Here is a 27,597-nt window from a genome sequence, read left to right on the forward strand (position 1 = left end):
GACCCTCCTCTCAAATGTCCTGGGCTCTTTACACATTACAGGAGTAATGTGTACAGCGCTGTGTTTTACTGGAAGCATTGTCTCCTCATGAAAACAGATTGCTTTTCCACAGTGTAGCTGGCAGGCTTTATCTGGTCCAAGCAGGAAAATTGCTCCTGAAGTGTCTAAGGGCAGATCGGTTAAACAATTCCTCCTGGTGAGGAGGTAGCAAAAACCCTTTGTGCCACTATTTGTGATGTACTGCCATACTTACATTTCATTTGTGACTAGAGAGATGCTGCCATACACCTCTTTAACGAAGATACAGTGAACCAATTTAATTATTGGGTAACCTGAGTCCACACGTAAGTGGTGAATGCATGGCTCATACTGATAAAATTACAGACATATCAGATATTTAGTATCATTTAATACTTCAAATACCAAATGATGTTAAGAGAAATTGTACAGTCTCAGGCCAGAGATGAGTAACACTTGCTTTACCTCTGAGAAGAGCATTTGCAAAGTGATCAAAAGGGACTGTTCCAGTTGTCTCGAGCTATCAATCAGCTTTCTGTATGTTTCACTACCTCCTGATGCATTGAAAAGCACAACACTTCAATTTCAGACCAAGTATTTTGTTGTTACTTAGGACACTTTAAATATGTGATCTGAAGCCAAATTGTCCAGTATCAGTGTAAAACACATTAATATTATCAGTTACTGGTAATCTTGATAAATGAACTCATTAAACGCTATTCTCCAGCATACTGCAATTGCAGCTTTTTCTAAGGCTGGGTGAGCAACATAGATTTTGTAAGTATTGCTGAAGTTAATGGAATGGGTGATGTCAAATATTTTGGCTTTGTTATGTGTCTTTAACGTGAAATATAACAAGAGGTATATATGAAGCATAGGTCATGCTACCATTTTGGACATCATTACAGCTTTCACAGATTTGAATGGGCATTGCATCTGTCCATCACAGGGTCTTAGACAAGGACTTTTATTATGGGTAAAACTAGGAATTAAAACACAAGGGATTTGATTAGCCAATGTGGGCTTCAAATGAACACTCATGTTCCCTAACTTTGCAGGCTAGAATTCAGTAGTTTTCTCTTGCCTTATCCAAGAGGAAGAGGATAGAAATTTTTTTTTTTTTTTTTTAAATCCTCTTTAGTTAATTAATCTGCCCAAACCCAACACGGACAATTTACATCTCTAATTTTTTGGCATGAAGTTATAGGATAGAACTAATTTACAGATATAAGCAACGGAGACCAAAACTACAAGTCCGTACACACAGGCCACCACACACTGAAGCTTAGTATCTCCTACATGCACCAAGGTCTTCTACTAGACATGCAGTGAGTAACTCTACTGTCAGAAGTATGGTGTTGTAGACCCACCACTAGAGGGTGACAGAATATTATATTTAGTTAATGGTAGGAAGTAGCATTGTACACATAGATTAGCCAATATACACTATGACCACAAACCTAGCTTTTCTTGACAATCCTGTGTGCTCTTTGAGTGGCTTCTACTTGTTCCGGGGTTCAGGTCAAAGCCTTACTCTAAGCCTTTCAAGTTCTTCAGAGGCTAGGAGTAGGCTTCCTTATAGACCTTCCTTTCCATATAACATCATCATCTAATAGTGTTGCTTAAAGTGAAAACAAGAAAAAAAAATCAGAAGCTGAAGACAAGGTAGGTAGGCCAAGGCAATGGAATGCCACAGAAAAAGTATGGCTGCCCTTCAGGCACAACACAAAATTATCTGATAATTTTGCACAAAGTTTGGGAAGTGCTGAATCAAGTCCTTCCGACCAGTTTTCACCAAACTCATGCCTTTCCTTCCAATTCTAGAGCAAAGCGAGCACTCCCATTCACCTTCTAACTCTCCTATTATGCACCAGAACCGTTTATGCACAATTGCCGAATCAAAGAATTAAATTAGGTTAAGGAGTTAAGCATTGCTTATCCAGTTGTGCTATTCTTTTCTAAGGACAACTACCCCAGCACGATGGTTCTTATCACAGACTGAATTCAGACACAGAAGGAGTGTCAGTTCCTTAGAGGAAAGTGACACTGGGGTTTCCCTCACCCCAAAACATCTAACCCATTCCTACAGCTGAGAAATTATTTATGGGACAGACGTCCTGCTTAATTTTGCTGTGTAAGAGAAAACAGCAACTGCCTAGTGATGCTATTCTGGCATCTCCACAGCTTCCCTTTGGATGTAATTTTGCTTCTACTTTGAAAAGTTGCACTTTAAACCCTCACCTGTACACCTGGGTAACCAAACAGCTGTAGAGACCTAAGCATGGGTTTTGATTCTAACCTGTGGCTGACTTCTGGCTACTGTTGGCTCTTCTAAACCAATTCTGTTGAAAAGTAAACAACATCCATGTGATTGGAAGTAAAGCAAGGATGTGTTTTAACAAGGCAGTACTCCAAGGGCCTGAGCCATAGATTCTTGAATTGAATGGAAAGTATCCTATTAACTTAAGTGAATTTGGATCAGAGCCCAACACTGTTATTTCAGTATTAATGTCTGGATGTCCATTTCATTTTTCATTAAAATCAGGTAGGACCTGGCTAACAGAGGCTGAGAATCATTCCCAAGTGATGAGCACTACTTTTGACCTATGTTTCTTCAGAAGCATATGTAGAAATTGTAAGTGCTTGTACTTACTTCATTTTGCTTTTTTAACATGTTAATGCAGTCATTTGTAGACATGTTGCCAGCAACTAGGACCATATAGATACAGAGATACGTATATGAACATCTTCAATTTACATACTGTATACATGCTCATGCTTTATATTCAGCATTATCTACTATAGCATATGATAACATAACATATGGGAATTACATAAATACATTTGCAATAATTTCATTCTATAAGCAGTGAACAACTAATACCACTGTTTGCAATACAAAATCAAAAAATCAGTGTTGTCTCAAAGAAACCATAGCTGTTTCTACTTACAGAGAATAAAGTCTTTTTCCTTTTTCTGTTGATTTCACAAAATTAGTTACTGATCAAAGCCTTTCAGCTGGAGCAATATAATTTCAGTCATTTACAGACCATACGTTATCAAAATACTTCTTTATTGACATCAGCAATTAAGCTCTCCTTTATAGTAGAATATTCAGTAAATACATTCAGTACGTTCAAAACATTTAGTAAGTGTATTTGGTACTACTGTATGTCTATGTGTCCTTTAAATACAGGCTGACAGAACTCCTCAAGGGCAAAGACATAAGCCCTATGGCCAGAACGGCCAGCATGGCCAGCATAAACTTTCTATCAATGCAAACAGCTTTATTTGTGGGCAAACATAACCTATTCCAACCTCAGAAGATTTTTTTACATAGCCAAAATGGTGTAACATGGTGTTACCTCAAATGAGAAACAGGTGCTTCTCTTTAAATGAGAAACAGATGTTTGGCATTCTCTCTTCATAGACAAGAACATGTATTATGTATTTCAAATCCTAGAAAAGAGTTTAACTCAATTCAAGTTTTACATGAATATGTGTCAGAAACCTATATAGTTACTACACTGTCTCTTTTCATGATGGAGTCATACACACATATAGTGGCTGGTATCTGTCATTAAGCCATGATGAGAAATTCAACAAGTTTTAGACTCATGATCAGAATGAAGGTTACATTCACGTAATGGCAGTGATTACGTTAGCTGGTACCAGGAAGGTCCAGTGTGTGCAGGCTGTGATCAAACTTAGGCAGGCCTGACTCAGCTTTAAATGAGTTATCTTTAGTACTGTGACATTAAAGAGGTAGATAGAAGGAAATTGGCTGAATATTTATGCAGCTCCTACAAAGCTTACCTAAGCTTAAGTTTGCATCTGCTGTCTTTGCTGTCTCTTTGGAGGAAAGAACATCTTGAATTGTTTATTCCTTCTCTCAGCTTTTCTGTCCGGTTTTAAGGTTTCTGACATTTTAGGTCACTTCCAATCCCAAGCCTGTCCTTGAGAAGAATCCCTTTTCTAGCCTGCATGGGCTCAGCCATTTTATTATTACTCCAGTAAAGCTGTTTATGAGAGAATGACTAGTCTCCCTGGCAGCATTTTCTCTTTCCTGCTTAGCTGTTTAACTCCTTTAGAGACTCCTTCAACTTAACTCCATCCACTCTGGTAGAGAACTTATATGCATATTTGCAGTACAGCTGCCTTCCTACCTAAGTCACAAGAGGCTCTTACCAAATGACTTTTCGTATTTTGTTAATTCCAGTCACCTATTGCAATAACAACATCTGGGACTCTAGAGAGTTCAGAAAGCTTTTTGACACATTCTTGATGTTTCAGAACAAAGGAGTAAGCCATGGGTTGTCATCTGTAATTAGCTGAGGTGGCTCAGAAGAACATCTTCAAATCTAAATATACATTTTGTCATCATCTACAGGGGATTGTCATGGATTCATTCAGGGTATGTAAGTAAAAATGGATGTTTTATGAATGTAACCTGGGTACATGTGATAAAGGATATGCAACTTTAATTTGATACAAGTGTTTTAATTCCCCAAATGGAAGCACTAGGCTAATAGGGAAATCTAGTTTTATTAACTCACTTCAAAACCAAACACAGTTCCTCTCCAAATCAAAATTTGGCTTCTCTCAAGCTCAAGACATTTCTGCCAGTTTTGGCAGAAATTATGTGAGAGCATCTCTCAGTTTTTGCACTGCTGAACGTAAAGCTTCACAAGATTTAGCCTCAAATTGAATTCATGGCATTAACTTAAATATAGTTTGTTCTACATGTGCAGCTGCAGTAGGTAGTTGGTTTCCTTGCTGGATGAGAATATGGTTGGATTTGTCTTCTTATCAGATTAGACAATTGTTTTATAAATATATGCATTCACGTACCAGATACTCTGATACATCACATACTTGCACATACATAACTTTATGATTTCTTGAAAATTTCTGACTACATTATAATAACTCCAGAAAGAATGAAATACCAAGTTGTCACACAAGCATGAAGTACATGCTGTAAAAGCCATACATTATCTTTTTCCCAGGTAGGGATTCTAATGTTTAACAGAAAAAAGTAAAAGCTGTAGATGCATGTCATCATTCTGGGGTTATTCATTACTGTTTTAAGGGAAATATTGCCAAATGACTTGTAGCACTTCAAGAGGTACAAAAAAAAAAAAAATCATGCATCAAACATAACCATATTTTTTATTTATTCTTCCTCTGATCCTTTCATTGAGAACAGCCTAAACTGTTTTATTAAACTCCAAAACATCTTCATGAACTGGGGTTAGGTATAATATAGGAATCTGTTGTCTCAAAAAGTAGAAACCAAGTGCCTTTCTGCCAGCAGCAAAAGGGACGCTGCTCTCCTTATGTGCAATACCTAACTGATTAAAGCACTGACCAGGAGAAAAGACAGTTCAGTCACCTACTCCATCAAGAGATATTCAGAACCGTGTTTCCAAAACAAATGTCCTAAACCCCAGCAGCTGCTTATTTCAAGGAGAAGTGAGCCAGGATAAGGTGTTTCCCCACATCTGAAGCTTGGCTACTATGCAGGAAAGAATTTGGGATTCACCGGGCTACAGAAAACAAAGTGTGGGGAGAGCACACCTGCACATCAACATTTACTTAGGAGTGGGGGAATGCACGATCTGGGAGATTTTTTTTTTTTTTTTCATTTTTATACGTTAGGCAAATACACACATGCATGTATGAACTTTTTCATGTATATTCACTGCAGCCGTAAGAGACTCGGGTTCCTTAGGCTGTTCAATTGTATCACAATATAGGCAGTCTAATAGATATTCTCTGTGCCTGGAAACTCTCTGGTTACAAATTGCTGCGCTAATGGCATTAAGGCAATGCCAGTCTTACTAGATATGACCTTTAGTTTTTTTATGAAACGTAATTGCAAGGTGATGGGCTAGGAAAGCTTTGCCTGACATACTTTCAAGACGCAATTTTACATGTCCAAAGGATCTGCACTGTCCACAAAACTGAAAAATGGCCAATGCTTTTGCTGCAATGTCAAGTGAGGACACCGCTTTGACTTAGATAGAACATGAGAATTTTGAAATATGCTTGAATATTTTGAATTTGAATAATATTCTCCTTGCTGAGAGGTTTTTAGCTTCAGCCATAGCTGCTAAAATATGTCTGCACGAAACTTGAAATTGTGTCACTACAGAGAGAAAATTAAAGATTCATTTAGCCAGAGAGAACAAAACAGGAAAGAAATCTTTGTACTAGTCAAACAGTCAAGCTTGTACTGCTACAGTTAACATACATATATGTATCAGTTATATGCACATATATATTATGCATGCTAAATACATAATATGCATATATCGTTATATAAATACACAGTTGCACATATATAATATATGAAAGTACATTTACCCATCTATATCCATATTAAATACATATATTTAAAAGATGCAGCAAAAACTCTAATGTCAGCCAGAAAAAGGGCTGGATAAGCTAGAAAAAGTGCTTGTTTTATGAAAAAGTAAAATTGCAATTCACAGCACTTTATGTAATGTTGTACAAATTACCAGATATCAGAGACTGCATTTCTGGACCTGAATAGTACTAAAAGTTGCAACTAAGGGCAAATATAAAGACACTTGTTAACAATGCAAAGGCTTAGTCAGTACTATAAGCAATATGGCAAACTGCATAGCAGAAGATATAATGCTTTGTAATGTGATTTTTACTTCACATATCAATTCCTACACACATGAACAAACTTGTGAACAGCCCCATTAATTTCAATCACTATGAAAAAGGAGAAAACACAGCAGATAACCTGATAAATTAAATGTGGATTAATGCATAACTGACATTTAGACAATCATATGTTTACCTTATTTACTGGGTGGTAACCCTATTTTAAGCATATGAAATGAGACTCACACAGAGTGCAATATGAACTATAAAACATATAGTGAGCAAATCATTTAGTATTAAAGCATTTTTGGAAAAGGTATGTTACTTCTGGCATGTCTTAACTTTTGAGAACGAGGTCTTTTGAATCTTAGTAATATTCTCTAAAAGCAGATTTTATGGATGATAATGTAACACATAGATGTAAAAGACCACATGGACTCTAAACAGTCTTAATAATGTATTATATATATTCCTTAATGCTTACATTCTTTGTCTACACTACAATTCTTCCTGTGCCTCATAAATATTTAATAATGATGATTTAGAATATGCTGATATAATATTACATCTAGGTATTTTACATCCTTATTCCAAAATGGACTTGCTTTAGTTAAATGATTGCTTTGTTGGATTTGTGAGTGTGTTCATGAAGAGTAAGCAAGTATTCAACTTCATTACACTTACATTTTGATACTTTCTACACTAGGAAAATATTACATTATGGGCAGAATTTAAACAATTGCTTAAAAGTTAAGAAAATGCTTCAGCGCTTCTCTAACAGCAATTTTTTTCTCTTAAAAAAAAATCCATTTTTTAATATATATTATTTCAAAATTAAGCTATATACAGTGTTGTGTAACAGTCCATGATGTGCTGAATTAATGACATCCAAATAATTTTCACAAGTGAAAAACTGGCTTCATACATTTCTTCAAAGCCTATTGAGATATTTTGAGGTTTTTTGACCTACCTTTTGCCAATAAGGCGGCTATTTAAAAAAAAATCTATTTGTGTGCACATGGTACACTTTCTGAAGGCAATGAGTATTTCTAGAACCAAATAGCCCCAAGACAGAAATTAAAGGTACCTTGTAAATCACTTTAAATGCATTAGTCTTTATGATGGTAGCTAAGAAATTAAATTGCATAAAACACAACCCCCAAAAATGAATAAGGTAACACCCATATTTCAGGCTGTTAAGTCTGGAACAAACACTGGCTGAATACTAAGATAATGTAGAAAGATGCATATGGCTAATCCTATAGTCTTCCCTGATAACATATACAAATTAATTTAACATCAGAAAAGTATTGTGCAAGACCCCAAAGACATTTTAAACAAAAAAAAAGTTCTACTCATGTCATATATTCTAGTCCTTCACACTGCCACCTTTACCTCTAAAATTACGTTCATTTATGTAAGAACAAAATATATTTTAATTTGTTTTGACAGACCCAAACCAAGTGATTCTAACTGGTGTGACTGTAACTGGTATGATTCTGAAGTTTCTCAGTTGATTTTTCACATCGACACAATGCAGTAATTTCACATTCTTCTGCATATTTTAAGGTCTATTACAAATTTTAAAGGTCTATTTCAAAATTTTTGGCACTAAGAATGTTTATATAAAATATTTATAAAATTGCTAGTAGCTGTGTACTGGGGATCCTCTGCTGTGTGTAAGAGTATAAGAGCCTTCCAGTGACCTATGCTGTGCTCACACAAATTGCCTGCTGGATGTAAACTGGAATTTCACATTTTCTTATGAAAATTTGCTATGTGAGCTGAGCTTGACTTTTTATGCATTGTGATTGCAAGGTAAAAAGCAGTACTTAAAAAAAAAAACAACAAAAACAAACCCAGGTATGATATATTTTTTTCCCTTACAGGTGGAACAGCAACCACCTGGCATGGCATGTTTTTTTGAGGTCTTTTTACCATTATATCTCCTTCCTCTGTTGAACTGCAGTGATACTCCCAGCGTGATGAAGTGCTGTCTCTCTGACCATAAGGGTAAGGATATCTTTTCATGGAGAGGACACTGTGTTTATTGAACATTTGCACTCTAAACCCAAGTTTAAGGTAAGAACAAACACCACTATTTGCACTAAATACTATGGTGCTCAGCACCATATAAATGCTGAAAATGGTTTGCAATATGTCACTATATATATATGTGTGTATGTATATGCATTATGTGTTACCTTGGATACAAGGCTTGCTCTGTAGGCAGCTAACTGCTTCAGATATTCCTTCTTGGCAGCTTCAGTTTTCTTTTTGTACACCTAAAAACAAAGTGTCACATTGGAAAATTAATCTGGCTTTGTTTTTATATATTACTGGTTTGTCTCATGCATCCTCAGAAAGTCTTTCTAAGTAAACAGCCTTTCCTCCTCATATTGCTTGAAGAGTGAAATAATAAACATCAAATATTTTAAAGAAAATATTGTTCCAACTGTGAAACACCCTTTAACTACCCAGCAGTACTGAAAAAACAATACCCTTCATTGCATCTCAGGTTTTATTGTTCAAAGTGAAGCACCAAGCATGCTTTCAAATACGACCTTTAGGGATGGGGGAAAGCAGGCGTAGGCCCTTCTACTGGTTCCCACTAGTGACATGAGTTAAAACCTTCTGGGGAAGATGAGAATGTGCAGAAAGACATCTGAGCTAAATGAAGGTGAAGATCAAGGCACCACATAGATCAGCCAAAAGGCTTTCTCCCTTCCGCAGATGAACTGTTGGGAGCAGTCAAAGAAGCTTCATGGAGCTGCTTAGGATAATAAATGTAAGTCATTATTCCAGTTTGATCCCATATCAGTCTAATTAACTTCTTGGGAGCACGGATCTATTTCTGCATATTTCTCTCAACTCACCAAATTATTTTAAATGCAGCATGTGCACAATCTCATAATAGATTAAAATGCTTGGAAAATCACTTCAATTTTACACAAATTTCAACATCAAAGATTATCTGGAGGGTTAGGCATGACCTCACAGCACTACAGTAACATGATGTTAGAAGAGCATAAGTAGATTTAGGGTTGAAAGTTCTTATGAGGAGAACCAGTTCCTGACACTTGAAACCTAGCTAATGACTTGCTGTTAGCCGTGTCAGTGATGGATTTGGGAACAAGTCAGCATTCCTCTTTGCAAATATTACCATGAGTTTCTCACTACTTCATATTTTTTCTGAAAGGGTAAATTTAGGAGTCATGCAAACATCTTGGTGTCATGTAACTAAGCAGGATTGACTCCCAGCTTTACTTGTTGCAGAGAAAAACTTAAAAAACATCTAAATGGAAGGTTTAAAAGTGAGAGAGACAAATAAATGGACAGAAAATTTATTTTTATGTTGCTATATTTCACAATTTTTAAGTCACACGCCAGAGGATAATTCATGTTTTCGTGGACATTTGGGATTCATGGTATTACACAAAATGGAACAACAGCTTCGAGTCTCAGCTGTCCCCTTCTCCAGCTAAGTGCACAACGTGGGCACCTATGGAAAGCCTCCATAAAGAGAGTAAAGGCTATCCACCTTATTCCTTCCGTTCCACACTACCTAGTTAACAGAGCTATTGATTCAAAGGCAAAAGATAGACAACACTATTTATGACAATTTTGGGGTAGTCTCCTGATTTTAACAGCTGAAAATCACGCATGAACATGTACTCCCCAGAAGGAGAAACTTTATGCAACTTTAAAGTGATCTCTTTTGACCTTCCAACACTCCAGTAAAACCATCAGTCTTGTAATGGAGAGGACCTTGCAGCACACAGGCAGAGGACAATACAGTTGCAGGCTACAAAGTGGAAGTGGTCCTGTCAGGCTGGAAGGATCTAGTACAACACAATTTTTGTAAAGAATGTGCTCTTGAAACGTTTTTTTGTTTGACTGAGGATTTGCTTTCAGAGACAGAACAAACCACAGATATGGCTGCCTAACAGGATTAAAGATTTTGCTTCCCAGGGAAGCAAAGGATCATAATGGAAACAGAGAAGACTTAGGCTTTTAAAATTGTAAATATAAAGATTGGTTTTAGCTGTGCAACTGTATCGGCATACACTTGTAATTTCTCCAGATTAAGATAAATATATAGTGTTGACTGATCTCCTGTTGTTTTGCAAAAAAATGGTAGCAATTTGCTTTTTAAGTTGTAATCGCTTACGATTATTAGGGAAATGTACTGTTTGTTTTGAAAATGAATAAAAAATTAGGCAACAATCTGTTCCTAGTTGTTAAAATGAATTTAGCTTGACCTACAGAACAAAGACTAACTTATACTGCTTTGTATATTGCTATGCCTCTGCATCATTCTGATAGCAAGTTTAAAAAACATAGCTGAACAAAGAATTTTATACAGAACAATGATCTTCAAAAGATCATGTATCTACTGCCTCTGCGCTGGATTTTGCATTACACAAATATAAAAAATAAACACTCCTGCTGTGCTCTTACAGTCACAGCATATTGAAAAAGTCCTCTGGGACCTGACTTTTCCCTCCCATAGTCATATTGCACAAGGTTAACTCAATAATATGAAGCTAACAACAATTCTGTAAATCTCCATCTAAACCATCACTACTTCAGAGGAACATCATCATACAGCCATTATTTAATTATTTCCTACCTATACACCTACCGTGTTCTGTGTACACATTGTCTTGCCCTCTTTCCTTGAATCTTGTGAGCCAGGAATAATCACATGAACACCATGTCTTCAATGGTAATATAAACATTAACCATGTAATAGAAGGTATTATAGTAAAAAAAAGTCCTTAACTGGATGGGGAAAGGTTTTTGATAACCCCAGTCTGATTTGAGTATTGTGTACAGTTCTGGTGTCCTCAGCCTAAGGACATGGAACTGTTGGAACAAGTCCAGAGGAGAGCCACCAGGATAATCAGGGGACTGGAGCACCGCCTGTATGAAAGTTGGGGCTGTTCAGCCTGGAGAAGAGAAGGCTGCGTGGAGACCTCATAGCAGCCTTCCAGTATCTGAAGGGGGCCTATAGGGATGCTGGGGAGGGACTCTTCATTAGAGACTGTAGTGATAGGACAAGGGGTAATGGGTTAAAACTTAAACAGGGGAAGTTTAGATTGGATATAAGAAGGAAATTCTTTACTGTCAGGGTGGTGAAGCACTGGAATGGGTTGCCCAAGGAGGCTGTGAATGCTCCATCCCTGGTGGTGTTCAAGGTCAGGTTGGACAAAGCCTTGAGTGTCATGGTTTAGCATAAGGTGTCCCTGCCCATGGCAGGGGGGTTGGAACTAGATGATCTTAAGGTCCTTTCCAACCCTAAGTATTCTATGATTCTATGATAATTGGCCAGAATGGTGCCTGCAGGCTGTCTTGTCTGGAGGGTGGTCATCTCACCCCACTTTGTCCTTTTAAAGGCACTGGCATGTCCTCTAAGAACAGCTTGAGCTCTTATAAGCTGTTGTCCTTTTGAAGATGCTCACTGCTTAGGTCAATATACAAGTGGTTTAATGATCCTTATGGTAGTTTTGCACATTCTGATTGGTCCTGGTTTGTCCTAAAACTTAGGGTAAGTTAAGCTCTGCCTGTCTGGGGAGTTGTTAATTTTCACGAGTAACAAGGTTTGGCTGTCAATAGTTTTCTATGAAGGCAAACAAGCGTGACCCTGGCAGTGGCTACCAGTTCACTGCTTTGTGCTAGACTGGACTTGTACTGGGGGCTTATGAAAGCACGGCAAGTGAGAAGCATCCTCAGTATTTCTAGCAGCACTTCAAACAGGTATGAGCAAGTCAACTGCCCCTCCCTACCTCTTTTTTTTCTGCAGCTGTGAGAATTCTTAGCCCTCAGGCTTAAATAGTTTTGTGCTGTAGGAAGTATAACAGAGATGCATCCTTGCAGTGTTTTGGGGGAGGAAAAAGGTTTGTATTGTCATTCAAGTGTGCTCTACAAAATAGCAGAAGCTCTTATGAATTTCATGCTTAAGACAGTGCCAAATTATGAAACGTATAATTTCCAATAATAATTTAACACTTTTCCTGTATCAAGAAGCTGCTTCTGCTCTGTTGCCTATCCATAGTGTATTGTGGGAATATTTAATTTTATTTTTAACCTCTCAGAATTCTCTTATAAGGCCATTTTCCCATCCTCCATCTACCAAGCATCAATTATTAAATAAGTAACTTGACAGGAGCATATACTTATGGAATTAAGTCATTTCTGTCTTGCTTTAATTCAACTAACAGGATAATTGAATGTCAACTTATTGTCATTCAGGCAGTAAAGGCCTATTCTGATTCAGCAGCAGATTTGTTTCCTTACACAATATTTTATTTTCTATATTGTTCCTGTTGTGGAAATTGAAAGTTGGCAGAAAAAAACGTAATTTCTATATATGCAGGGTGGGTCAGTTTAATTTATTCTTGTTCTTGTCAGCATGCTGTAGAAACCCCAAAACAAGAAGATTACATTCATTTGTCTACAAATGGAAGCTGCTGGCATTATTTTCCCACTGTGCTCCACAAAAGCAAATTTACACAGCATAATACACAAGTCGTGATTTAATTACATTTCCAAAGTGTACCCAGTAAGGTAGGTACAAGTTCCCTTACACTGTTCAGGAAAGCATGCAGCAACATAGAAGACACTTTCCAGAAGAAGTATGAAACTCTCCTTTGTGGCTATATGTAAGATATCATTTGAATTAGGCCACCAGGGAAAATTAATTCCCTGGGCTTTCCCATTTCTCACAGCCTGGTACTGGCACCCTTTGCTCAGATTCCCTGGGCTGACCACATATGTGGGCTACCAGTGCTGTAGCAGACTACATCAAAGGCTGAAATCTTTTTATTAATAGTGATACACATCCTTAAACTGACTGCCCCAAAGTTTCATTTGGAGATAGGTTATGGGTTATACGGTTAGACACAAGCACTCACAAATACCAGAATTGCCAAATTAAAACCACAGTAGAATATCTGCACTTCTGTTTTACAATGCCTACTTCTGGTCATATTTTGCTTTATTTAGTTTAACTGCTGCTGAGTTCTTGTCTTCCTGGATCATAAATTCTTTCAGGCAGGCTTTGTGTCTCATGTGCTCTTCTGCATGTTCAATAATATGAAACTCATCATTGATATATATAGATAGATAGATAGATAGATAGATAGATAGATAGATAGATAGATAGATAGATAGATTACTTAAATATACCTGTAATGCCTTAAGCCAAGTTTTTGTTCTGGTTAGTCATCTTTTCCCAATGAACTTCCTCTCAACTTGCTTGTGAAGGATTACCAACACATCACAGCACACTATGCAGCAAGACTCCTACCCCATTCCATGTGGCTTGCACCCTTCTGCCAGTCATCATCACAAGGCCTAAACAGGCACTGCAAACATCCTCAGTTTTGAATAGCAATGCTAATGGAACAAGGTACCAGCTCCCTTTGATACTAGAGTCCTGGAGACAGTGAGCTAAACTGCTCTTAGGAGAAAGAGAGACTTTCAGAATTCGTGCCTCACTGCACTCTGACAAAGCTTTGTGTCTCCTAGCTGAGAAAGCACATTACAAAGAACCATGCTACTTCACCGGCACTGCCTAAATAACTGGTGCAAGGATGAAAAAGAAGGGGAAGTTTTCAGTTTATCTTGTGACTGTCTCCTTAGAGCTGACACTTGCAAGCAAGTTATATTTGTCTTTTGCAAATGATGTAAAGGTGCCCACATTTGTTTTGATGGAGGTGTTCCATAACCACCCTTCAAAACAGTAGATGCAAAAACAGCAAATCAAAAAGCAACATGACCGATTTTTGCCTTTTGGTCTCCACAGTGTTATTACCCTTGGGAGTGTCATTTTCACAGGCTACAGTTACAGGAATGGCATCTGATAAAATACAGTAGGCTGCAACCCAGAATTAAATTCCACATTCAGATTGTCATTCCTGGCCCTACATACCTAGGCTCATAGAGGAAACTTGTATTTTTTTCCAAGTGGGAAACATATCTCTAGTTTTAATCTTCTGATTTTGCAGCAAAGGCACCTAGAGCTGCACACACTCACTAAAATATGGACAAAGATATTCCCATAGCAGTCAGAAAAAAAACCTCCTCAGAATTGCTTAATGGATACTGAAATATGTTACCATTTGATTTTTAATCTAGGTACACACAGTAACGGAAAGAGGCCCAGGGCTAGCTATATGGCTCAGCAGTCTCTTTGACTGTAGAGCATGAGAAAGACGTTGATAACATATTATAGACTTAGGGGAAAGATTTCAGTCTTTCTGGCATGCAGGGGAAAGATCACAGGCCAAATTCAGCTCTAGCACAAACGGTGAGACTCAACAGAGATCACTGGAAATTGCAGCCATTTGCGCCAAGCCTAAACTTGACCTTACAGGCTTGATCCTTGCAGCTTACAGGAGGAGGACTGTACATTTTATCAGAAGCATGTTGGATGAAACCTGGGTACAAAACAAATGACATTAAATGTAAGATTTATGTGGTGATTGTTTGTACTGGCTGGTAGTGAGCCTGAAAGGAGCATAACAGGCCTAAATCCAGTTTTGTATGCAAACGATTTAAAGACAGGTTTCCCCTTGAGCTCAAAAGTATGGACAAAGGGTGGGAAAGAAGAATGAGTAGAAAATGAAGACTATTATTTATGCATGTTGCTATGGCAGTACTTGGAATCCAGGGTTCTTTTGGCCCAGCTCCTTCCAAGTACAACAAGGTGAAGTGCAGATAAAGTCAACATTCAACTTGGCAGCCATGTGCAGTATTTACCTAGATGCTGTGTCTGCTGTATGCAGCAAACAGATATTAGAAATTCCCCCTGGGCAGGGGGCATCTGATGTCCTCATGATTTCAGTGCTCCTGGGAGGCTGCAGGAAAACGCAGGTGGGCTGGTCAGGAGGCCAGTAGAATATAGCCTGTATTACCCTATACAGAGTAAGATGCAGAGCTCCTGTGGTGACCTACATTACTTTATATTTTTGTGGCAGATGGGAAGGTTTCCCCCCTGAATGTGGTCCTGCCCAGCTCAGTCCTGGATGGGAGAGGGCGGTGCCAGATTCCAAAAGTCCTGCAGCAAAAATACATTGCAATCAGGGGGTCTGACACTGCCCCCTTCTCAAGTCAGTGCAAGTTAAGGGGTTCAAGGTCTGGTCCTGTGGAGTGAGGGCAAAATCCTTGCTACTCAGAACACATAGAATCACAGAATCATAGAATGGTTAGGGTTGGAAAGGACCTTAAGATCATCTGGTTCCAACCCCTCTGTCCCTTTGTTGCCCTCCTCTGGACTTGCTCCAGTGCTTCATGTCCTTATGTTGAGGACATCAGAACTTCACACAGCACTCCAAGTAGGGTCTCACAAGAGAAGAAGAGCAAAGGCCAGCTGCTGGCAGAGGGAGACACCAGGGTGAGCATCAGTTGTTTTAAACTCCTGATGCACTCATCTGGAGCTTCAAAGGGTAGAGATACAATTTCAATATGGCAATTTGTCCAGAAAAGCACTGGATCTCCCAAACAAGCCTATGGTGCAACAGTGGTAAAAGAGACTGCCAGTGCAGAGCTGAGAGGAGAGGTGTAAGGTTGCTGTCTGTTGTGTCTATTCCCAAATCCATTTTGTTTGTAATTCACTTCAGCAGTGTGCACATACAGATGTGCCTTAGCTTCCTATTCTCATTTAAAAAAATAAGGCTAAATTTAAACCTTGTGTGGTTGTTTACCTACTAAACTGAAGGTACATTCTCATCCACTTACAAATGTGTTAAAGTTACTCCTTAGAGATTGCTTCATTAACATGGAGATAATAATTAAAAAAATAGTGTCCTTTTTGAAGGAGGGACAATAAAATGTTAGACAAACATCTATGTGAGTATATGAGCATGCATAAGAGTGAAAAAACTGTAAATTTATGTTTTCAAAATGCTACTGACAAACTTGACCTGATGGTCTCTGGAGCTATCCTTGACCTGGGGAGGAATAACCCCAGGCACCGGTACAGGATGGGGGCTGACCTGTTGCAAAGTAGTACTGCAGAGAGGGACCTGGAGGTCCTGGCAGACACCAAGTTGTCCATAAGACAGCAATGTGCCCTTGTGGCGAAGAAGGCCAACGGTGTACTGGGCTTCATTAGGAAGAGCACTACCAGCAGGATGAGGGAGGTGATTCTCCCTCCGTACTCAGCCCTGGTGAGGCTGAGGGAGCTGGGCCTGTTCAGCCCAAAGAAAAGACTCAGAGCAGGGCTCTGATCAATGTGCTCAAGTATCTGAAGGGAGGGTGTCAAGAGGATGCGTCCAGACTCGTCTTGGTGGTGCCAGGCAATTGGACCAGAGGCAACAGATAAAACTAAAACGAAGTTCCACCTGAATGTGAGGAAGAAATTCTTTACTGTGAGGGTGATGAGCACTGGAACAGGTTGCCCAGAGAAGTTTTGGCGTCTCCTTCCTTGGAGATATTCAAGAGTCATCTGGACTCAATCCTGAGAATTGTGCTCTAAGTCACCCTGCCTGAGAAGGGAGGTTGGACTAGATGACCCCCATTGGTCCCTTCCAACCTCAAACATTCTGTGATTTCAGCAGCCACAATGCAGTGCCCTGATCTGTCTGCTGTCCTGACACCAGGCACAACACATGCATGGCCAAACAATAGGAATACGATGGCTTTTCCATCCTTGGGAAGAGCTCATTTGTCATGGCAAATGACAGGACAGCAACACAGCATAGCATCCAGGAAGGGAGAAGGGTCTAGGTTAGGTGTCCCCATTGGACAGGCACAGCCAAGGCCTCACGAAACACTGATCTGGGATCCATTTACATCTGACTTTTGATGTCTCGGGTCATGAGAGAAGCTTTGGAGACACAAAGTGCTGGCCAACATTACTTGTAAACCCCCTCCTGATCTACCTGATACATCCCAGCACTGGATAATGTGCTCCTCCCTTCTAAAACTTTCCTGTGATCAAAAGAGAAACATACAAAACATACTTTGTTATTTTTCATATCCAAATCAGTTTGGGTTATTTTTAGTAACCAAAATAGAAACCCACGAGAGCTTGTGGGTTATAGCAAAAAAGGTAAGCGCATCACAAATGTTGACACTAATGCACGTAGACTTCAATTTACTTAAGTATTGGTAACATACAATCCAAGTTCCATCAGATGTTAAAGAATAAACTTCAGCTTTTATCTAGCGGGTCTTTGAGCACCAATGAGGAGTAAATTATTTGATTTTGTGAGCTCGAGGATTTGTCAGCTGCCTCATAAGTATCATTCTGGCTCTTCATATTCCTGCTGCTTCTAATTTAGCAGGACAGGCGCGTAATTGAAGCAAATTAACTATTTACACTTGCCACTTCTACCAGGGGAAGAGGACACATCAGCAGGAAAGAATGAGTGGGAAATTAAATTCTTCCCACTTGTGTCAGATCTGCCCTTATATAAACACATTAACAGTAATTTCATGAGGCGTCAAACATAGGAATAAATACTGAGGGATAAAATAATGAGGTGTTGTTATTGGTCTGAACTCTTGCAGCTAATATTACTGTGTATGAATTATGCAGCCTGAAAGAAGGCATATGTTACAGCACTCAGTCATTTCACCTGCTTCTTCTGATTGTCAAGTTTTGGTTCCCCTAGGTGAATCCATCCTTCTCCCAGCTGTAAGGCCAGTACAACATTTAAGAAAACACACAGAAATGCATACACACTCATATACATGTATGCACACCAAGTTTTTCATATGAGGCCAAATTCATTTGTGCTAGAATTCTAGTTAAGTCACTGAAGTCACACTAGAGATTAATTTTGTTGAATGTTGCGTAGACATTCAATGCCATTTTTAGAATAATAGTGTGTTTATTAAGGTCTTTGGCTGAAGTCTTAAAGTTACACTAATGTAAACAAGAACATTTTGTTTGCAATTTGCCACATCTATTACAGCTTTACTAGAACTCCAATTAGAAACTTAAGGTTCATTTAGTACATACACATCTGGTACTGATTTAAAATTACTTTCCTTTTTCATCTAAGGACAGAAAGTGACCTAAGTAGCCTTTTTACCCAATTTGAACCAGTGTTCTCTCTGAAAACCACAGACTTGACCACTTAGCATGCTGAACCCTCTTTCCTGGGGGCTATTTTTCTCCCCTTTCCAGTAAAAATGTGTGCAAAGGGCAAAGATGTACATAAATAAGCTATAAAACTGGGATGCACAGAAGTATAGTATTGACTAAGGAGAAAGCAGTGTTTGTGATTGTGAGAGAGGAACGAGAAAAGCCACTGAAAATATCCCTGTGCTCCAGCTACAGGACCGAGGAGAATCTAATTCAACATACTACTGCTATAGCTGCTTTCCATTCACAGGTTTCATAATCTGAACAGTTTTATCATGTGTAATTATTGTACCCAATTCAGAATTTGGGAAGAAACTATGACAACTAAAGTCCGTTTAACCTCTAGACGCCTCTGTGTAGATAGGCTTGGACAAACAAACACAGGCATACACCAGCATTGTTTGCAAATAGCCCTTGTACATGCAGAAATAAATGAGAACAGTTACAGCATATGACCCCAAAATGCAAATGTCTTAATTTGGTAAAATGAGAGTGGAAGTACTCATATCTGGTTTAATCTAATAAAGTTCAATATTCTCACGCTAAGAGAATCAGTCTCATTTATTTTAAGTATAACTATCCCCTACCTTCAGCAAGGCACCCACCATTATCTAGTTCATAATAACATTTCTTTTACTGTCATTCAAATCCTATTTTCACAAACAACATTTTCCTAGTTTCTTCACAGTTTGAAAAACATATGTGGCTCTTGCACAAACCCTTTCAAGCTACAGTCTGTTATGTCAGGTTATCAAAACTTTGTTACAAAGGCTTGGCCGTACATATACTGTCCTTAGGTTGCTACTGTACTGAGTTTCAATGCCTTTATATATAATCTGTGTTCAATCTTCAGGAATAAACAAGAAGAATTCTATGCATTTCAGAAAAAATGGCTCAGGTTGTAGGAACAAAGATTTCATTTTGGCATGAAAAATATGAAGTTATTCTTTCTCAATAGCAGCATTATGTTCTACTTTTTGATTCATTTGTATTTACTATTTAAATAGCAAAAGGAGTTCCAATTCAGCAAACATAATTTGGAAACATAATTCTCTTTAGATTCCAGAATAAGTATTTGCTCCCAAAACAAAAGCCAGAAGGTTTGTGATAATTGAATCCTTCTCAGCAAGTAAAATTCATCAATAAAGTATTCCTCTAATGATGTTATTGTTTCTTTACTTAACTATTTTTGAATTTCTGAAGCTTCTTCAATGCCCAATTCCAAATGCTACAGTAATTATTTGTATTTTTAGAGACCAATTTTCCTTCCAGAGACATGAGTTTCAACACAGTTACTAATGCTCTGGATCTGAAAAATTAGGCCTTTAAAATACAGACTATCTAGTCAGTTAAGATGTCTTGTAATCATTACTTTGTACTATTAGATCCCGAATGGAATAAAGAATTAGTTTAAATTTATTCTAGAAAATAGGATTGCTTTTTTTTTTTTTTTTTAATAGGGACTACCTTTTATTCTCTTTGTACAGTGCTAGATTAGAAAGGGCCTGGGCCTGGAGTTTTAACAATGTGCTTAATAGATGATAATAGGCAAAATGAGTCAAAGAACAACAAAGATATGCTAACCCAAATTCCTGGAATAATTGGCTTAAAAATCTAGTTGCAGCCATTTTTTCAAGCATATGTTATGAGGATTCCACAACATCATTTTCCTGTGTTCTAACTTCAATTAAGAACAACAGAGATAGATATGGAAAATAAATTTTGTTCTGCTGTTCTAGTGTAGGACTTACTGAATTATTGCTTTCAACCATGAATAGGAAATCCAAGTTGCATCTGCAAATTAAGGGGTTTATGAACTTTTCTTAAGCAGAATTCTGTGGAAAGACTTCAATTTTCTGCTGGTACTACCAATATGAGAAGATCAAAGGAAATGTGTTTTTTATAGTCATTTAGGTTTATCTCCATCTTCAACTTTTATTCATGAAATCAAGTTTTCAGTGTTGTAAGTGGAGTAAATATTATGGAAGGAAAAACTGCACCACTGTAACAGCCACAAATTAAGGGTCATTACGGGAAATGGTGGAGAAAACCAAGCACAAGATCTGCTAAATAAATAAGTTTTGCTTGGTGTCATCACTAGAGAGCTGTAAGATTAGGTATAGAGACAGGCTCTTGAGTAGTCCAGGTCTCTGCCTTTCACCATTTCAGGAAAATCTCACAGGCAAGCAAGGTGTCTAAGATGCAGATCCAGCTACTTGAAGCACTCCTGAGGTGTGTGTCTGGATGTCCAGATTTCAAGATGGGGAGTGATTCAGTGATTCTAGGCAAGAATCTTTCTTTGCCTACAGGAAAAGAAAGTGGTAGGACTAAGCCAGATACCACAGTCTACAGTTTTTCACTTGGCTTTGGTCAGAGGTCCTGGCCAAACACAGGAGAGGCAGAAGGCTTCTTGCATGTTTGGGCAGTCTGCTGTGGAGATTCTGGTGTGACTCAGCGGTGTCCCTCCTGCTGGCTGGCAGGCACATGGGACAAGGAGAAATGGCATCCAAACCTCTTGCTTGTGAACTTAACCAAAAGCATAGTCTGTATTTTTTGGGGGGACTTTTTGTGACATCTTCATGATCCCAAAAAATAATGTTTGGCTATGACAGAACTGCTGTCATAGGTCTGGGAAGGACTGGGAAGGTCTAAACAGTCTGTCAGATCAAGGACGTAATCTCGGCCTTTGCTGGATATATTATAAAGGGAGAAGAGACAATAGAAAATAACCTTAATGCGCCAGGTGAAGTGACTTCTCTGGTTCCTGCATTCAGAAAGTAACCCTTCCTCCAGCTAAACCTTGCAAACACTGACCTTATTCAATGGTGGATACTAGCTACAATAAGCTTGCTTTTTTTTCTTTTTTCCAGTTAGTCAGCAAGCGCCAAATCTTGATTCTTATTCCACTGTTATCTTTAACAGGGATCTGGATGTACCTGCAACATCTAGTTACTGGCAAAGTAAACAATTTTTTTTTTTTTCAAGTCCAAATGATTTTACCTACCAAAAAAATCATAACAAAATTTTCCACTGAATTCTTGTCCTTATTAACTATAATTCTGTAATAATAATATGCACAGTGTGAATGAAAGAGATGCAGTTTTGTCCCAGTACAGTTTTCCTCTCTCTGTGCTGACATCAACCCCCACCCAGGTCTCCGGCAGCCAACAGAACTCTCACTCAGCACATTCTTCCCCTCTATATCTGTTTCTTTCTTTAGGTTTCCATTTCTTTATCTACCCAATCCATTCTGCTGCCAGTTAGTAAAAATGCAACCAGTAACAACAAAAAAGCAATGGTATACTACACAGAGGATGAATGGAATTTGCCAACTGTTATCACGTGAGTTTTACATTAGGCCAGCTTTATGTAGCATCTGACTGGCTCAGGATTTCTGCAAAGGTTGAGATCCAGCTCTGCTGACCTCATTGCAGAACCAAGGCTTTTCCATAAAAGATGGAAGTAACTATGGGATGCGATTTCCATAGCCCACATGTATGCTGGATGATACCCCAGAACACTGTTGATTTACCAGGGTCTGCCCTAGGTCTCTTTGGGACAACACATCTCTGATTCCTTTCATAAAAGCTATGTGGGTCAGGAGAAGATGTGAGACCAGCCCCCCTTCTGGCACTGTAGGGCAGTGAAGCATCTACAACTGCGAGCTCCCAGTTGTCAGGTACCATTGCAGAGATACAAATTCTGGCAGCAAGGTTCTCTTACACCACACTGTCACAGACAAGGCAATACTGTCACAAAATCTTAGGCCCACCAATTTTGGCATTAATTCTAAATATAATCCTAAAGCTTGTGTTACACTCTGAAACTAAAAAAAAAACCCAAACAACCCCGAAACCCTCTTTAGTGATTTCATACAGAAGAAATGGTATTATACTCTCCTTATCTCAGGCTCTTTAAATCATTTTCCTGCAAGGGCACATATTCAAGTCTGATCCTGGCAAACAAAAGAAGCTACCTACAGTGCTTAGATGACCCTGATAACACTTTCCTGAAACAAAGCCTCTGAGCTACAGCACATTTTGTACCTGTTTTTGTTCTTCTCCTAAGCCGTCCCACATTGAAGCTACAATTTTAGAGACTTCACCAAAAGTAGCGTTGGGGTTTTGGCCCTTGATGGCTGCTTGAGTGTCTCGAAAGAATAATGCATAGGCAGACACAGGCTTCTGTGGCTCATTTGGGTCCTTCTTCTTCTTCTTTTTGGGAGTTTTGGGTTTCTTTCCCATATCTGAAGCAGGTCTTTTCTCTCCACCATTGACCTGGAACATACAGTTAGAAAAATACTATTAAAAAAAGCCAATTTAATTCAGCCCATCTATCGATCTATTGTTAGATCTTCTATGATAAAAAGATCTTCCATTTTGCATGCAAAAATGGAATTTTAGTTGCCGTCTCTGACAATCCAATTGTTGACACAGTCTACATTCATCACATGTATAAAATGCCTTGAAAGTATTTCAGATTATGTATTTGTTTCCCCTCAAAGTGCTTTATATTTAGCTTTCATATAATTGCTATAATCCTATTTATGGTTCATCTGGTCATCTTTTCACCTTTTCCAAGTTTCATTGCTAATGGTTATAACATGCTTCTAATGAGTGAAATTAAATTAGTTTCATTATAGCCTGACCATAAGTTCAACCACATGAACCACCTACATACAGGAAGAACACTGTCATTTCTACCTATTTTTATCCTTACCGTTTCCCGGAACTATCTCAGGCTACTGTTCAAATTAATTTCTATTGTAGCTAGTGGTAAAACTTCCAGGGAATTTGAAGAGAATCTTGATTGTGAATAATACATTTGAAGTTACTGACATCCCCCTACACACCTTCTAATTAAAATCTGAAGAAACAAAGCTTTACCAGTACAGACAGTTTAGATGCCTTTGGAGGACCAGTTCTGATCCACTTAGATTTAGCTGCATAGTTTTTTCCTCTGCTCATGTAAAAACAAAAGAGTGGAAGAGGAATGGTATATGAAGAAAAGAGTATGTGCATTATTTGTGTACCACCTGAAAAAAACCCTGCACATGAGCATTTCTTGCAACTATTAAATGTAACTACACATTGCCATTGAATAGCTCAGAAACCCGAATCACAAAAGCACCTACGTGACTTAGAAGCATATAAAGGGACACAGCCCTGATTCTTCAACAGATTTGGTACTCCATGGTGAAGCACCTCCTCTTGGTATGATCACTTAATTCATTATACCTGTAGCAATGATGTGTGATCGCACCGGAGGGTTCAAAGGTTTTTTTTCCCTCGTTGGCATGGCCAGAGTCCTGCCCATCATAAGCATTTTGAAATATGAGAAGATCAAGAGCATAAAAGGTTTGACACTAGGCTAAGGCACAGCTTTTATCACATCCTTTATTATTATTTTTTAATAATGCATATCAAGTGACACAGGAGAACACAGGTGTTCAAATCACTGCAACTGCATGAGGAAAATGGCTAGAAGTTCTCATTTTGAGCAAAAAACTTCTTTATTTTTCTATGTACATTCCTGTGTGGTATCCAACAGGGCCAGGTGATGACAGTGAACAGCCTGGATCTCTGTGGCTTACTAAGCACAGAAACAAAGTGATGACCATGATCTGAAAATGAAGTTGCTTGTTTCCTGAGCATTATGTTACAATAGATGCATATTTAATACAAGGTTAATGGACAGGGAGCTTATTGGAAGCATTTGAAAAATATGGAAAAATAAAAGCAGTGTGTTACCTCTTACTAAGTTATCCAACGTTAAGTCTCTTGCTATTATTTCATTCTATGGGGTACACAAAACTACCATAGAAATGGTAATTAACTAAGGCTCCCTAATTAATTAATTAATTATCTAATTTAGCAATATCAGTCCAAAGTCTTCATACAATCGTATAAAAACTCCATCAGCAAGGAGGCTTGACAATAATTTGGGCTAGAGTTAAAATTTTACCTCTGTTATTTGCTAAAGTTCTCCTCTTTTCAGATTATTTTTGGACTAATGAGATTTAAAATTTTCTGTGTATTAAAATATTACATTACTTAAACTACCCTTAAGCTAGGTGATATGCTGCAAAAACTTGTGTAAGACATCTTCTGGTAAACTGTTCTGAAAAAAGCTCTAAAATCTTATTCTCCAACCTGAATGATCAAGAGACTTCAAAACCCTACTGTTAGAAGAGAGTACTCACAAGGGAAATTCTGTTTGTCTTATATGAAAATAACAAAATAAAAAGAATACCAGAATTCCAGTACTAATAACCTTACAAATGGCTGAGATGATGGCCTACCTTATGCTCCCATCAGTCTATCAGCTTCATAGACTCCACTTCTAATCACCAAAGCAGAGACAGATGGGAAGTAAAATAAAAAAACATATATATTCTGCTAGGCACAGACTTTTGCCTCAAAATCCCTGGAGGTGTAGTTAGCTCATGGTAATCCACCTACTGTCATGGCTTATTGCTTAATTATGGTGATGTATTTAACTTATTTATCACAAGAAAGCAATAATCTTTCACTTTAAAAAAGTGTACATTAACCATGTTGCACACATAATAGATCACAAAAACATCTAGTGTAGGATTTAAAACTATCAAGTAAGGCACATCGTTGATATCTAAATGTCCCTTGAGAAGCTGGAAAATGTCTATAAGCATATTTAAAATAAACTGCAATAGTACCAAAGCCTTTAATGGAGCTAGGAGAGCTGTTTTATGCACACTATCTTGCAGTAATCGCTGTAGTTTAAAATAGATTTTAATCAAGCACCATCTGCATAATAGGCTGAACAGACAACATAGAATTCTACTTATAACTGTTATCATATAAAGTAAATATTGTAAAACCTCTACCACACAAAAAGAATATGCTGCAGCAGTTCTTCAGTAATCGTGTTTCTGTTAGTTAATTTTTGCTGCTTGCAGTCCTTTCACTATCTTCCCTCTAAAATGCGTTATTTGAAATTCTCTCATAAGTGATATTCAAATGAGCATGGAAGAAAACCCTGTTCCCCATCTATGAAGAAATACATATTTGCAAACTAGTAATGCTTTCAGCAGCTCACAATTATGTTTGGCAATAACTGAAAACATGTTTAATGATCCAACAGTATGAATTATGGCAAGAATTACATAAATGTAATATTCCAATATTGAGGTGGTCAGAATAAAGCAAGTAGTAAGTGGCCACTTGGTTTAGAATATTTTTATAGTTACTTAGAACTATTGATTTTTAAGTTCTCCTTTTTTCTTCTTCTAACCATAGTCCCACATATTAGATTTAGAAGAATTAATGAGACTTGGAGATGTACACTTGCAGGCACAATATCCTTGGTCGGAGACTACATTTTATATTTAGTCATAGAATCACAGAATCATAGAATCATTAGGATTGGAAAGGACCTGAAGATCATCTAGTTCCAACCCCCCTGCCATGGGCAGGGACACCTCACACTAGACCCTGCAGCCTAAGGCCCTGTCCAGTCTGGTCTTGAACACTGCCAGGGATGGAGCATTCACAGCTTCTTTGGGCAACCTGTTCCAGTGCTTCACCACCCTAACAGGAAAGAACTTCCTCCTTATATCTAACCTGAATTTCCCCTGTTTAAACCCATTCCCCCTTGTCCCATCTTTAGAGTCTCTAATGAAGAGTCCCTCCCCAGCATCCCTATAGGCCCCCTTCAGATACTGGAAGGCTGTTATGAGGTCTCCACGCAGCCTTCTCTTCTCCAGTATGAACAGACCAAATTTTCACAGCCTATCCTCATACAGGAGGTGCTCCAGTCCCCTGATCAAGCTCATGGCCCTCTTCAGGACTTGCTCCAGCAGTTCCATGTCCTTTTTATGTTGAGGACATGAGAACTGCATACAGTGCTCCAAGTGAGGTCACATGAGAGCAGAGTAAAGGGGCAGGATCACCTCCTTCGACCTGCTGGTCACACTCCTTTTGATGCAGCCCAGGATACGGTTGGCTTTCTGGGCTGCGAGTGCACACTGGTGCTGGCTCATGTTCATTTTCTCATCAACCAACACCCCCAAGTCCTTCTCCGCAGGGCTGCTCTGAATCTCTTCTCTGCCCAACCTGTAGCTGTGCCTGGGATTGCTCCGACCCAGGTGTAGGACCTCGCACTTGGCATGGTGAAACTTCATAAGGTTGGCATCAGCCCGCCTCACAAGCGTGTCAAGGTCCCTCTGGATGGCATTCCTTCCCTCCAGGGTATCAAATGAACCACACAGCTTGGTGTCATCGGCAAACCTGCTGAGGGTGCGCTCAATCCCATTGTCCATGTCACTGACAAAGATGTTGAACAGGATCAGTTCCCATACAAACCCTTCAGGGGCATCGAATTTATGCCTTTTCATGATTTTGCCAGGCACAGAGGTGAGACTGACTGGTCTATAGTTCCCTGGGTCTTCCATTTTCTCCTTCTTGGAAATGGGGGTTATAGTTCCCTTTTTCCAGTCATCAGGAACTTCACCTGACTACCGTGAATTTTCAAATATCTATGATTTCCATGGACCTAGTAGCTTTCTGACTCTACATACATAGTCTTATAATTATGCTATTCTTGTCACTGATCTTATGGTCAAGCATTGTCAGCTGTCTTGCCTTAAAGCAACAGTGTGTAGGGCACCTGCGCCCTTTATAATGCAGCTCCTTTCCCTTTTTTGTTCAAGGGAATACATGATGTTTAAAGTAAAAATAGCCTATAACAAAGAGCCTTTATGAGAATAAGTATTGCCAAAAAATATTCAGCAGTTGCTGCTATTTGTTCTATGTATGTTGGATAAGGCTTACAACAATTTGAATATTTACCATAGAATGATC

The 27,597-nt window shown here is 38.5% G+C and overlaps 1 protein-coding gene across 2 annotated transcripts in view; it reads right to left on the bottom strand.

Annotated features, from left to right (window-relative positions):
- The window catches only part of TOX (thymocyte selection associated high mobility group box), a 225,492-nt gene that overhangs the window by 15,092 nt on the left and 182,803 nt on the right, over positions 1-27,597 (bottom strand). For both annotated transcript variants that reach the window (XM_057397851.1, XM_057397850.1), the window contains exons 5-6: positions 22,804-23,034; positions 8,862-8,942 (exon numbers count right to left, since the gene is read on the bottom strand). In XM_057397851.1, coding sequence (XP_057253834.1) covers positions 8,862-8,942; positions 22,804-23,034 — 312 coding nt within the window. The remainder of the gene's footprint in view (positions 1-8,861; positions 8,943-22,803; positions 23,035-27,597) is intronic.

Source organism: Pezoporus wallicus, unplaced genomic scaffold, assembly GCF_028554395.1.
Source record: "Pezoporus wallicus isolate ANWC-B61680 ecotype Strahan unplaced genomic scaffold, APGP_CSIRO_Pwel_v1 contig_227, whole genome shotgun sequence".
Lineage (NCBI taxonomy): Eukaryota > Metazoa > Chordata > Aves > Psittaciformes > Psittacidae > Pezoporus > Pezoporus wallicus.